We start from the raw sequence: 14,594 nt of genomic DNA on the forward strand, positions 1-14,594 counted from the left end.
GCCAAACGAAACCCGCTAACTGGGCAATCCAGACACGTTCCGAATCAAAAGTGTAGGTGTGAAAGCACCCTAATAGAGTCAGTTTTGATTTTTCTAAGTTGTTAATCAATTTTTAAATATATATTTCAGTGTTTCGCCTAGGTTAATAATTAATCATTCATTTTAGTCAGTCATCAATAAATAAATAAAAAAATAATATGCATGTCAAGATAGAACAGACAAAAGAAAGGAGGTCTCACTTCTACCACTCTTTAAAAGTTTTGTTTTCGGTTTGTGTCATTTTAAATGCACAGTCTCGTTATGCTCAGATTTACATTTTTCTGTGTTTGTGGAAAAAAGCAGGCGAGTCAGCCGGCCCAATATACCATTCTTTGTCATAAAGCCGCAGTTTCACTTTAAACTTAAAGGTGAACTTTTTTGGCGATGATGTACAGTGTTAAATACTGCATTTAGCTGCCATTTGTGCTTAAAACCTAGTGAATGCAATGCATCGAGATTCAGGCCATTAAACAGCTGATCCACTCCGAGTCTTTCTGCACTCTCTCCTAAAAGACTCGGTTGATATTAGCTGGCGGATCAACATTTACCACATGATCACTCTCATCAGCGCCACTATTTGTAACTTTGCGTGTGTTTGCAAACCTGTGTACTTTTTATTGCATCTTCCTCAAACTTTAGCCGTTTGCATTACCCGCGGTCATAAAAGCTCCGTTATCTGACAGCGTAAAGCCTTGAGTGATTGACAGAACCAATATAGCGGCAGGGAATATTGATTCAGCATGTTTTTAGAAAAGTCAAAACAGGTTACACTACAACTATTATTTGCAGTCGTACAAATGCCCCAAATACATTATAAGGTCGCATAGATTAAATTTTGAGCCCTGGATGTCATTGTGTAAAGATATTACATATGGCTAGTTAGCTTATTAAAAGTTGTCATCTGGCTCTATATAAAAAATTAATTTAACTTGACTTCAAGGGGGGTGGGGAAAGCTGTTAAAAGGGCGGGGAGCCCCTCTAATATAATGGTATGGGAAACACTGTATTTTATATATAAATTATTTAAAAACTAGAGAGAGAGAGAGAGACAGAGAGACGTGCCTGTCTGTGCCAAAGACCTTTGCTCAAGAAGACAATTTTGACTTTACTTTTGGGACTTATTCTAACCTAAATGGTCAAACACACGCTTATGTGTAGAATAGGGCAGAAGATGTAAATCGCAAAAATTTTAGAAAAATCTGTGATTGTCATGGGAGCCCAGTTGTGTGATCAGGAGTAAGGCCCAATTAAATTTTTTACCCCTACCTCTTGACTCCATTGACCCTTAAAACAAAAAGTGAAGAGAAAGGGCTTCAAATTTACCCCTAAGAAATGGGACATCACACACATTATCTTATGTCGCTGTAAGATTTTGCGTCCTATGAAATTGACGATAGCGCCTGCTGTATTCCAGTTGCTTGGCTGACTGTATTTGTTGGTATTTATTCAATTATTTTCTTTTTGGCTTAGTCCCTTTATTAATCTGGGGTCGCCTGAGCGGAATGAACCGCCAACTTATCCAGCATATGTTTTATGCAGCAGATGTCCTTTCAGCTGCAACCCATCTCTGGGAAACATCAATTCCATACACACTCAGTCACACTCGTACACTACGGACAATTTAGCCTACCCAATTCACCTGTACCGCATGTTTTTGGACTGTGGGGGAAACCGGAGCACCCGGAGGAAACCCACGCGAACGCAGAGAGAACATGCAAACTCCACACAGAAATGCCAACTGACCCAGCAGAGGCTCGAAACAGCAACCTTCTTGCTGTGGGGCGACAGCACTACCTACTGTGCCACTGCGTCGCCTGTTGGTATTTATCTTTAGGAAATTGCATCATAATGTCATCATAATGACATAATGTGGCAATAAGCACATAACTGTATAGTGTATTTAAACAGTGGCCATATTCATGTATGTAAACACAAGAGACCAACATTAACATTATACCAGATACTGTAAAATGCTAATTCCCAGCCTTTAGGCTTTACTGACAGTTTACTGAGTTTGAAGTAAAAACATTAAATGTTGTGTTTTCACAAACTTTCAGAAGAAGCAGCAACACAGACCTGTAATTCAAAGGGAAACTACACACACCTGTCGTTATCACCAAAAAAATATCTTTGCTTTTTTTATTGTGCAATTAAATCATCTGTGATGAGGAATGCGATATTGCATAGGTTGTCAGTGAACTATGACTCTGCGTAGTGCTGAAAGCATGATTCACTACTGATTACGCAACCGGCTTTACTAACAAAATGCACATGTCATGTAATGTAGTGTAATGTAATGTGTATTTATATAGCGCATTTATTGTGTATGGCCATACACCCAAAGTGATTTACAATCATAAGGGGGGGTCTCTCCACACCACCACCACCACCAGTGTGCAGCATCCACTTAGATGATGCGACAGCAGTCACAGGACAACGGCGTCAGTGCGCTCACCACACACCAGCTATTGGAGGAGTGGAGAGACAGTGATATTGCCTTCGGTCAATTACTCATCTCTAGTGTAGAAATGCCTGTGCTACTGAGTCTTCACATAAACACACACAGACTCTGAAGAAATGTACTTTCACTTTAAACTTTCTCCATGCATAAGGATTTAAAGTGGCAGCAGCTTTGTGTGTTTATACCATTATCATATGATATAACACGGTTTTTGCCTGAATATCATTAATCACATTATTACTCCGTGTAGAATTTTTTAGAATCTATATAATGTGTCAACATTTTTTTGAGTATTTTTGTTAGAAAAGATTAGGTTAGCCTTTATCTCAAGTTGGACTCAGGAGCATAGACTAAAAGATATGGACATAGTATCCGCGACGTCACACTGCAAAAGAAGCTACAAGTAGGCAGCCCACAGTCGCCATTACATTTGCGTGGGATATTAAACAAGGGCAAAGAGGTGGAGAGTGAGTGCAGCTACAGACACCTGCTAGCATTTTGCTTAGACTTGGCTTAGACAAACTTTACTTTGGGAGAATGCTTAATACTTTATTACCTGCGACTCGTTTGTGTTCTGACCACATGTGCTTGGCTGTATACAATATCAATAAAGTTCTTAGACTTTTAAATACACTGTTGTTACACATTGAGCCATTTAGCATTGTTCTTATGATGTTTTTTTAACAGAAGGAAAAACGTGAATTACTTCCAAACACAATTATATGTATGTTAGTAAATGCAAGACTTGATGAAATCCAGGCATAACACTGTATGACATCGTTTCAGATGATTGTTCTTGAGCCTACAGCTAATAAATCTGTCAGATTCTGGAGTGCTTTACAGGTCTAAAGAAAAATATAAGTGATTAATGATCTTAAATAAAACAAATAGATTTATAGAGATGGTATATATCTGTATAACTCCACTCAACTGGGAAATGGAGGCAACTTGAACTGTTCGTGAGCACAATTAAGTGCACACAGCATGCCATATCATCTGATAATTGTAGGAAATAATCCTAAAAGACAATTGACTGTGTAAAGAAACATTAAATAACATAAAAATAGGATGTATATGCCGAGCTCAGCAGCTAATTAGCCAGAGTCAGCTGGGGTGACGAGACAGCGAGCAGCGTGACCTAGCTGTCACTCAAGTGACCACACCTTTAATTATGCAGATTTAATATAACTTAATAAAAGCAAAACGGATGAGTTATAAAAGATTCACCCCCTCACTTAAAGGGTGTCATAAAGGGTAATCATAGCTATATGCACCAAAGCCATCTTTTGTACCAGGCTGTAAACATGTTTTTATCAGCTGTAAATATGGCCAATTTACCATTGCAGTCAGAAATCACCTGGATTCCTGGGAGCCAGCCCCCCAAAGGCGAGTGGATGAATTGCAGTTTTAGTTACTTCCGTATGATCTCCGGAGGGAGAGCCGGAGGTTGCCGCTTGCTTAAGAGCATTGATGTTCCTGATTTGCATGATGTTCATGATTTGTTTGTGATTTGCATGTTGTTGTTTTTTTAAATGACGAATGTTGCTGTTTGTCTCTTGTTAATCTATTATTACAGTGACTCTTCTAGTGAGTATTCTGATTGGACGGCAGATGCGGGAATCAACCTCCAGCCACCAAAGCGAACCACTAGAAGGCCGGCCCGTGTGGCTGTAAGCAGTAGCTCTGAGGATGAGGAGGGAACAGGACAGGGTGAAGGGGAAGCTGCGCAGACCACTAAACAGGCTGAAAAGAAGAAGAAACCTAAACAGAGGGTGAGCATTTATCCATCATTCAATTATCCATATATATGCATATTTTATTTTGTAGTAATGTGTGTTTGTGTTTAGTCTGTGCCTGCTGGAGAATTAGAGGAATGGTTGCCCCCTTCTTGGATCATGGAAACAATCCCAAGACGATCACCTTTCGTACCTCAAATGGGAGATGAGGTGAGTTTCTCTTAATAAATGTAGACGTGTACAATATATTGCCCAAAGTAAATACGAGAATTGGCATTTTACATATGCATCTTTCTGCAGCCATCTCTCTCTCTCTTTGTGTCCTTCTGTAGTTGATATATTTCCGTCAGGGTCATCAAGCTTATGTCCGAGCCGTGAGTCGTGCCAAAGCCTATAGCATTAATCCTCAAAAACAGCCCTGGAACCGCCTGAATCTCAGGGTAAGTGGCTCTTTTTTGGCACGTCACAATTTCCAGTTATTATTATGAGATAATTATAAGAGTTGTGTTGTCTATGTTTCCTCAGGATCAGGAGTCTGTAAAAGTAGTAGGTATTAAATATGAAGTTGGGCCGCCCACTCTGTGCTGCCTCAAACTGGCCATCCTGGATCTCACCTCAGGGAAAATGACCAACGAATCCTTCAGCTTGAAGTATGCATCCTTTTACTGGCCAAAAAAAAATAAAAAAAAAATAACAACACCAGCACATTTTACTAGATTTAAAGTTGAAACCAGAAGTTTACATACACTATATAAAAAGGCACATAACCATTTACAAAAAAAAGTCAGATGGTAATGTATGTCAACTTTTTCTCTTTTAGGTAAGTTAGGATTATCAAATTTGTTTCTGTTATGCTTAATAGCAGAATAATGAGAGAGATATTTTGTGAGAAATTGTTATAACTTTTCTTGAAAGTCAAAAGTTTATATACAATAAGATGATTATGCCCCTTAAAAAGCTCAGATGATGGTGTCAAGGTTTTGGAAGTTTCTTATTGGCTAATTGACAACATTTGAATTAATTTGAGGCACAACTGTAGAATAATATTTAAGGAAAACCACAAACACACTGCTTCCTTGTGACAACATGGTAAAATCAACAAACTAGAATTAACAACAAAAAAAAAACAGATTAAAATTTGCTAAATTACAGTGGGAAAAAGACTAATTTTTGAAGACATCCTGTGGTCTGATGGAACTAAGATTGAACTGTTTGGCCATAATGACCAGTGTTACATTTGGAGGACAAAGGAGAAAGCTTAGAAGCCTAGAAACACCATCCCAACTGTAAAGTATGGGGGCGGCACATTATGTTGCTGCTATGTAGGCTGCTTTGCTGCAGGAGGGACTGGTCCATATCACAGCATTGATGACATCATGAAGAAAGAACATTATGCAGAAATACTGAAGCAACATCTCAAGACATCAGCCAGGAAATTAAAACTTGGCCACAAATGGAATTTCCAAACAGACCATGACCCTAAGCATACTGCCAAATTAAAATGTTCTTTAAGGACAACAGAGTGAATGTTTTGGAGTGGCCTTCACAAAGCCCTGACCTCAATCCTATAGAAAATTTGTGGGCAAAGTTGAAAAAGCTTGTGCGAGCAAGACAGCCTACAAATCTGACTCAGTTACACCAGTTCTGTCAGGAGAAATGGGCCAAAATTACTTCAAACTACTGTGAGAAGCTTGTGAAAAGATACCCAAAACATTTGACCAAAGTCATAGACTTTAAAAGCAAAGCTAAAAATACCAAGAACATGTATGTAAACTTTTGACTGTCTAGAAGTTAATTAAAAAATTCTCAAAATTGTTTCTCATTATTCTGGCATTTAGCAAATATAAATCATTTAGGGAATCCTAACGGACCTAAAATAGTAAATGTTTAGTATGATTTACCATCAGACATCTAAAAAAATGGTTATGTTTCTTTTTTTAGACTGTATGAAACTTCTGGTTTCTACTGTATTTATGATTTACACAAATATAAACTATTTGCAGTGTTTGTAATATTGCTGTAATTGCATTATAAAGATGATGATGATGATGAATTAAATAAAAATGAATAGAAAATCTAGATAGCTTTTAATCGTGATTATAAGGATTAGTAATGCTAACTGTCTCTTTCGTTAGGTATCATGACATGCCTGATGTTATTGACTTTCTGGTGCTACAACAGTTTTATAATGAGGCCAAAGAACGCAACTGGCAGCCTGGTGAGTTTGTACTTTTACTGAAGCTATTGCTCAGACTGGGGGCTTGGATTACAACAAACCTTTTCCCCTAATATCAAACTTTGTTTTCATTATAGCTATAGATGGAAATACAATCTTGTGGTTAGTTGAGATGAAGTGTGCTATTACTTCTCCGATAGCTTACAGTATGCACTGATTGCTACCTGGCTACAGTGAGTGAAAAAAAATAGTGTTTTATAGACTTCCAGACCGTCAAATCATTAACTGTCTTTTAAAGTACTGACAAACTCTGTCTGAAGAACAAAGTTGAGCTTTCTGACAGTGTACAGAAAAGAGTAGTTTTATTAAATGTTTTTTGAGATTTTTTCTTAGCTTTTCAACTGCAGTATGAATCATCTCATATGAATCAGACAATGTAGCTTTTATGTTACACACGATTCATGATACCAATTGGTTTGCTGGAAAGTCTTGCTTTCTCATTAAGCTCTCCACAGTCCATCTTCAGTCAAGCTGAAACTACCTTGTTCAGGAGATTTCTAATTGTTTCTGTGCATTTCTGAGCATGCTTGCCATAATGAAACATGCCTTAATGTATGGAAGGTAAATCCTGCCAATTTTAAATAAATCAAATAAACATTGGAAATAAAAATGAAAATCAGATTAACAATTTCATTTTAAAACATTTCATTTAATTTTATTTAATTTTCATTTTCATATCCACTTTAACAACACATTGTCCCTGTCAAATTGATAATGAAAATGAAGTTGCCAATTTAACATTTCATTTTCACTGCATTTCCACGCCAAGACTGCCAATATTTAAATGAAAAGCCAAACTGAAAAATAAAATGCAAACACAATTTTTACAAAGCGTGTTATTATTGTTCACGCTATAATAGTGACACAATTCAAATGAAAATGTACATTTAAGCTTTCCTTTTATTGACACTTTTTCATTTCAGTTTTTATTTTCAATTTAATTTTCAACTTCAAGCTGTATGCAAAGCCTATGCTAATCAGTGGGAGGGGCGTATACAAGTGACGTCGAGTGCTTTCACACACAGAGCCGGAGGGCAGAAGCACGGTTTTGATGGATGGGACAGCGTGAGTTACTAGTGTAAATACAGTGTAACAGAAGTAAAATGGCAAAAACTGTTAGTCAGCTTTTACGTTAAGCAGCTGCTGCATTGGTACAGCAAGAGGAACACGGGACACAGGAGAACCAAACATCAAACTTCCATCCCGCAGCAGGAGTCACGGGCTTCCTCGGTGGGCAGAGAAACTGCAGTGCCTTGTGATGAAGTCGTATAGTATACTGTAATAGGTCCTGTGACGTTAACAACTTGTTGGTACTAAAATCTTTGAAAGACAGCTAAATCAGCTCGGTAAAGTTGGTTTTAGGTTTGATATTCGCCAGACATTCATGCACGCAGTGTTTGGGATCATCTGCAATAAATGTCTGGCTAAATGATTTAAATAAGTCATGGGCTTCTGCTGTCTTAATAAGTTTCAAAAACACAGATTTCTTTGCAACTTGAAAAGGCATCTTTGGATGTCATTCCTTTCTTTGGATATAAAGTAAGTCACTGCACTGTTCAGCTCTTCAGCATGCTGGATGTTGGTTTATAAGAGTTTTTTTTTTTACAGATGTTTACTGAGTTATGGACTAACCAGTAGCTTGTGATGTGGAAGGTCCTTTTCTACTCTTGCCCTAAAAAAACTCAATAAAATAGTCATAAAGAACATGTAAAAAATACTTACAAATACCTTAGAAATGGTTTAAAAGTAAATTTTAACGGTTTTAAAACCTTGACCTTTCAAAACTGCGGTAAACCTTTAAACCGGTTATCATCCAACGCCTATTAGCAACATGCTATAAAATCTGCAGAATGCCTTAGTGACCACGTAGCATAGGTTATTAAGTTATTAATGCTATGATAAAGACAAATGTGTGTATGATTATAATAATCATGAATTAGCATTTGCATAGTAGTGAATATCAGCTGTGTGCTTGTGTGCAGGTCAGCGTTTCAGGAGCATTATTGATGATGCATGGTGGTTTGGCTCACTGGAGTGTCAGGAGCCGTTTGAATCTGAATATCCAGACAGCCTCTTTCAGTGCTACATTGTCAGGTACAGTAAATGGGTTTGATCTGTGCCAAGCCTAAGTACATAGTACAGTGAATATCTCAATCATTGGGCTATGCTGTTTTTGCAGGTGGGATAATGGAGAAAGAGAGAAGATGAGTCCATGGGATATAGAGCCCATTCCTGAAGAAGGTACTGACACAATTTACTCCACACATTTACAGCAGTCATATTCAGGCAGGTCTAACAGTGTGACTGTCTGCAGCTCCACTGCCAGAGGAGGACGGGGACAGTGTTCCTGTCACAGAGGACGAGCTCCAGGCACTGCTGTACAGCCCGCAGGAGGGAGAGTGGGGTCTGCACACACGAGATGAAGAGTGTGAGAGAGTCATCACCGCCATAGATCAGCTGCTAACACTCGGTATGGCAAACGCACACACAAACCAGCAAAAACACTTTCTGAGTTTATTGAAAATGGTGAGCTTCTAGTTGTTTCAGTTGCTGGTGTAACAAAACCAGCACAATGGCATTTCATCACCTTCTGTACTTATTAATGCCAATGAAAACCTTCATCAAAAATGTTAAATAACTACAAACTTAAACAACGTGCGATGCTGGACCACAAAACCAGGAGTGTCAGGAGTGTACATTTTTTTAAATTGAGATTTATACATTATATAAAAGCTGAAGTATTTAGGCTGATTTATACTTCTGCGTGGAGTAATCATATGCCTTGCACGTAGTCGTACATTTATACTTCTGCTGTTTGTGTTGCGTTTTCGAAATGCTAGCTGGCAGTAAGGTTTTATGTTCTTCTGTGTCGAGTTTTTTCGCGAGTGTTTTGTTTTTCTAAATGATACCTTAATGTACAAGTAGCTCAAGCTCCTTCATTCAGAGGTGGGAATCGGCAGACGTGCAACAACCTTAATCATAAGGTTAACACAAAAAAACAGTTCACCATCTGGAGCTAATTCACGGACTCGACACTTGTAAACCATCACTCCATCGGGTTCGTCTCTCTCACCTCCACCTACACTCGTCGCAGCAACCAAGATGACCAATCACAGAGCTTGCGCTATGTGTCGTTGCGACATGTAGTTACATTTCTTAAAAGGTGCACGTCAGAATCGGCATCAGTCATAGCGAGGGGTATACAACCTTACGAAGGCTGCGCCAGACCATACGCATGCGCTTGAAGTAGAAGTATAAATGATGGTTTGGCTTGTTTGGATTTGGACAATATTTGGGCTGAGATCCAACAAAACTATTTAAAATCTGAAAAAAATCTAAATACAGAGAAAATTGTCTTTTAAATTAAGTTCTTAGCAATCCACATTAATAATCGCAAGTTAAGCTTCAATATGTGGTAACAGTAGTAAAAAAAATGACAAATGTCTTCATGAACATGATCTTTACTTTGTATTCTAATGGTTTTTAGCATAACAGTTCCTTTAATATTTTGAACCATTCAATGTATTTTTACTGGTTTTAAATATACTCATGCAACTTATCACCGATTTCGTGGTTCTGGGACACATAGATTTTAAACTATTAAATTTAAATTCTAAAAGATGAAAATGGCTTATTAAACTCAGAAAATTAACCAGTTTTTGTCCTACATTACAATTAATGGTTGCTATTATTGTTATACACAGCGTGTATCACAAAGACCTCTTAAAATCTTTTTTAAAAAGAGATTTGTTACCCATTTTAAAATCAAATCTATTCATAATGATTTCTAAATGTTTGGCATTGACTTTTTTTGTTTGAATATCACATTTTCAATGTACTATCACATACAAAATACCATCTAAGCAGTTGTATTTAGGGGTATGAACCTACACTTGTCTCACGGTTCGGTTAAGATTATTATGCCATCGATTCGGTTCAATTAGATATCTTGGTGCATCACAGTGCATTGACGATGATTTCCATCCACAATGGTGTATATGCACATGGTCCGCCAGCCCCAGGGCTTCCGGTTAATTGTCATCCCATACAAAATAGCCACATTTAAGATCTTATTTCTTTTTAAAAAACTAGACCCTTAATGCCTGGCTGAGATTCGATATAAAGTGGGTATCAGACCAAACAAGAAGCACTGCATTAAAATTAATTTTTCCACACCATGTCTTTAAAATATGGAAATTAATTTTACCCTGGTATTCTTAGTGGAATTTCTACGCTAGCCTGCTGCTAATTACCGCGTCTGTTTAAACGGTCTTTCTTATGCTTTAACAACCAAATAGATTCTTAAGTCTATTTAACTGATTATATTTGAATTACATTACAACATCGATGCTGTAAAAGGAACCTTAAGAAATTGAAAATAGTCACATAAAGCTTTCAACTGGAAGTTTTATCATTGGCTGCAAAACACTAGCTGTGTATATTCTTCATTAAATATTTTTTCACAACACAAGAAAATTTTATTAACATCTATCAATATATTTATATATTACTTGTAATACAATTTTGTTCTTTAATACAAGCAGTCAGTTATATGAACTGTACTCTTAATATTACCTGCTTAAAAAACACGCCTTTTGAATGTTTTAAACAAAACTCAAATATATCCACAGAAGGCAACGTGTTAGCTAATAAACTAATGTAAATATTATGCCGCCTGCTTTCTGAGCGCTGTCAAGCGAGTTCTTACACTCCTATTAGTGAATAGCTATGTTTCCATCCACCTATGTTTCTATGCCATTTTGCAAATGCGCATAAAAAACCAGTTGATGGAAACGCCATGATGCGCATAAATTTTGAAAATGTGCATAAAAAACTTATGCGCCTAACTGGGTAGGATAAACTTTTTATTCGATAAGAAAAGATGCACATAAACTGCGATGGAAACACTTTTACCGCACAAACTCCAGCATGCGCATTAAAAAAGGTCATGTGATTTTGTTAAAAGACATCATGTGATGCTTAAAATGTGTGTGAACGGACAAAACATCAGGCTGAGCACATTATAAATATCTGAAATGTTGTTTTGTCTTCTGAGGCGCATTCATTTAGAAAAGATTGATGCAGCTTCCCCTACTGCAGCAAATGCAGTTTTTACTGTTGATATTTGGCGCCAGTTAATCAGGAAGTGACGATTTTGTTCTCTTTGACTCATTGGATGGAAACGATGCTTTATTCGCACAACTTTTATGCGATAATCCAGTTTTGCGCATAAAGGTTATTCGCATTTTTGGATGGAAATATAGCTACTGTCTTCACCCACTCAACAGAAATGGCTGCGATTGCCTTTAAAACTCTCAGCACTGTTCACCAATGAGTGACACGGACATCACAGGTAATCCGTAATAGACCCAGTGTAGAAAACCTAACAGCTGAGAGGAGCGGAAAGGTTACCTTACAAACATGCCAGCTGTTCAAAGGTATACATTTAGAGAGAGAGATGGAATAAGTGAAATAGCGACCTCTGGTTCTGTTCATTCAGTGTCAGTGAAAGACGAAAGAGTGATTTGTGCACAATTACCTGCTTTTTAAATAGTTGCAGCATTTATTTACTCGCCCTCCCCTCCTTCGCCAGTGTATTCTGCATCAGTGTGTAATAACCGGTTTTGATCTATTACTGAATAGATAAACCGAATTGATCACCGGTCATACCGTATTTTCTCACGTCTGCATCAAAGACACCCCTTGTTGTATTGTGCAGTGTTACTACAATTTAAAGTAACTGGTATCTGCTGAATAAATCTTAAAATATAATGTATGCCAGCGATAAATTAGCATCCATTAATACAGTCGTCAGTGTCATGATCATTCAGAAATCATTGATGTTCAAGAAGCAATGAAACATTAGGATTCTATTTATCTTGTGTTAAGACCTAACACTCCAACTTTTAAACAGTAATGTACATTAATTACTCATTTAACCTGAACAAATGAATGTGTTTAACCACGATCGTTTTTAATGTTTTTTTCATCAATTTTACTCAGATGTGGCGAAGGCTTTCTCTAATCCAGTAAATTTGAGGGAATATCCGCTGTACTGCACTGTTGTGGCCTATCTCACAGACCTCAGCACCATCAGAACAAGATTAGTGCACCGTTTCTACAGGTATGCATACCTTTAGTCCATTGACCACACACACCGCATCACCACACAAAAACGTGTGCCCCATGGCAGTTTTCTTACATGTGTGTTTGCATGTGTAGGAGGATCTCTGCGCTCATGTGGGAGGTGCGTTACATTGAACACAATGCTCGAACCTTTAATGAACCGCAGAGCCCCATCGTCACGGCAGCTAAAACAGTCAGCGACGTCCTGCTACGTTTCATCAGGTCAGAGAAAATAGTCGCTTACACATTTATATCAGAATTCTAATTACCCATTGAACCTTTTGACCATTAAGGCATTTGCATTGTTAATGTGTGTCTTTAGGGATCAGAACTGTACTGATATCCTGGATCTTTACAATAAGATGAAGTCTGAATTTAGCAGCGAAGAAGACGAAGAGGTGAGAATAAGAGCCTGTGTGTCTGAATTATGCCAGAAGTGTGAGTGTATGTGTGTGAGCTCCACAATAAATATGGTCTCGAACAACTGTGGGAAAAAAAATACACAAAAACAATATTTAAAAAATAAAAAAATCAATTTTAAAAAATGTTTCAAATCAAATTAAAACCTTTAGGTCATGAAGTATAAAGAACAATTGTAATAGATTTTGTGAGCATAGATGGACAATTTTTCTTTTTTTATGTTTTTTTGTTTTATGTATGTTTTGAGTATAATTTAATTATAAAGCAAGCATAATATCACTGTTTTAAAATTAAAATAAATATTATTTATAGCATTACTTTATTATAAAACAAACTTCATATTATCATTCTATAATATTAAAAACATTCAAGGGATTGTTCACCTTAAAATTATATTTTTGTTATTATTTACTTGCCCTTTGTTATTATTTACTTGTTTCGAACCTGTTTGACTTTCAACAGAAGTAGCGTTTCTTCACAGTCCCCAACCCTTATGCCAGGGGCAATATCATTTGTCTCTCAAATCTCAGACATTTCCAACAATATTTTTGTAAACATTGTAAAAAGTGTTTAATTATCAAATAGTGCAGTAAATTGAAGAGACTTTAAACATGAAACCACCCACTATTGGAGATGCTAGCTAAAAGCTTTTCAAATTGTCCTGGGTAGGTGTCTAATTACAAAATGGTTTACACAGGATGAATATTGAGTGTTTAAATAGATAGTTCACCTCCAAATTGAAAGTCTGTCATGATTTACTTTATGGAACAAAATCAATGCCTAAAGTCTTGAATTAAAAAGCTTGTTGAATATCACAAACTAAAAAAAATAATACACCGTATTAACAAGTTCTTGCATTTTAATGACTTGAATTCCAGGGTTTGTATTTTTAGGTCCTGAAATTTAACATATCTGTATATTTAAGCTTTGAATATTTCAACGAAAAATATTTCAAACACGTTTTCATACTTAAAAATTTAATAATTCATATTCAATTTTCAGATTTCACTTACAAAATATTCAATACCCTTTAAAAATACGATGTATAATATTCAAAAGGTAATTTTCAGTTCATTTTATTTCAGTTCAAATATTCGCTTCCATAAATTCAGTGGATCAAATTCGACTGTTAAAATTCAACATTTCATCCGGGAACTGCAGGAAAAGCAATAGAATGCAGATTGAAGATCGCCAGCTGCTCTAGCTTTCACCAGCAGGTGGAGATGGAATAATGTAAGATTTTTAACCCAGTAAACAGGCGAGAAAAAGGCTATTAAAGGCACAAAAGTAGCATTTAACATTAATATCAATGTTTTGGACATTATAAATGATAAAATGTATGAGTAAAATGAGTAAATGAGGTTTTAGTCATCTATATTTGCCCTTATGTAACGGAAGCCAGCTGGTGATCGCGTAAATCTCAGTTCTCGCATCCAGTGACAGACGTTGTTCTGCAATCTTATCGGAGCTTGTCTCCCATGCCGGCTCGCTCCCTGCTCGGACCGGTGCAGTTACTTGCACATAAACCGCCTTTTGATGAATATGATGTTACACATTGTCTTATTGACTCTTTCTT

At 36.9% G+C, this 14,594-nt stretch overlaps 1 protein-coding gene across 2 annotated transcripts in view; it reads left to right on the forward strand.

Annotated features, from left to right (window-relative positions):
- brwd3 (bromodomain and WD repeat domain containing 3) overlaps positions 1-14,594 on the forward strand; it is a 47,986-nt gene that overhangs the window by 16,047 nt on the left and 17,345 nt on the right. For both annotated transcript variants that reach the window (XM_087253406.1, XM_087253407.1), the window contains exons 23-33: positions 4,077-4,272; positions 4,348-4,446; positions 4,569-4,676; positions 4,762-4,886; positions 6,372-6,454; positions 8,455-8,566; positions 8,652-8,713; positions 8,787-8,942; positions 12,476-12,596; positions 12,695-12,820; positions 12,921-12,996. In XM_087253406.1, the coding sequence (XP_087109532.1) occupies positions 4,077-4,272; positions 4,348-4,446; positions 4,569-4,676; positions 4,762-4,886; positions 6,372-6,454; positions 8,455-8,566; positions 8,652-8,713; positions 8,787-8,942; positions 12,476-12,596; positions 12,695-12,820; positions 12,921-12,996 (1,264 nt within the window). The remainder of the gene's footprint in view (positions 1-4,076; positions 4,273-4,347; positions 4,447-4,568; positions 4,677-4,761; positions 4,887-6,371; positions 6,455-8,454; positions 8,567-8,651; positions 8,714-8,786; positions 8,943-12,475; positions 12,597-12,694; positions 12,821-12,920; positions 12,997-14,594) is intronic.

The sequence above is a fragment of the Danio rerio genome, chromosome 5, assembly GCF_052040795.2.
Source record: "Danio rerio strain M-AB ecotype USA chromosome 5, GRCz13ab, whole genome shotgun sequence".
In the NCBI taxonomy this organism is placed as follows: domain Eukaryota; kingdom Metazoa; phylum Chordata; class Actinopteri; order Cypriniformes; family Danionidae; genus Danio; species Danio rerio.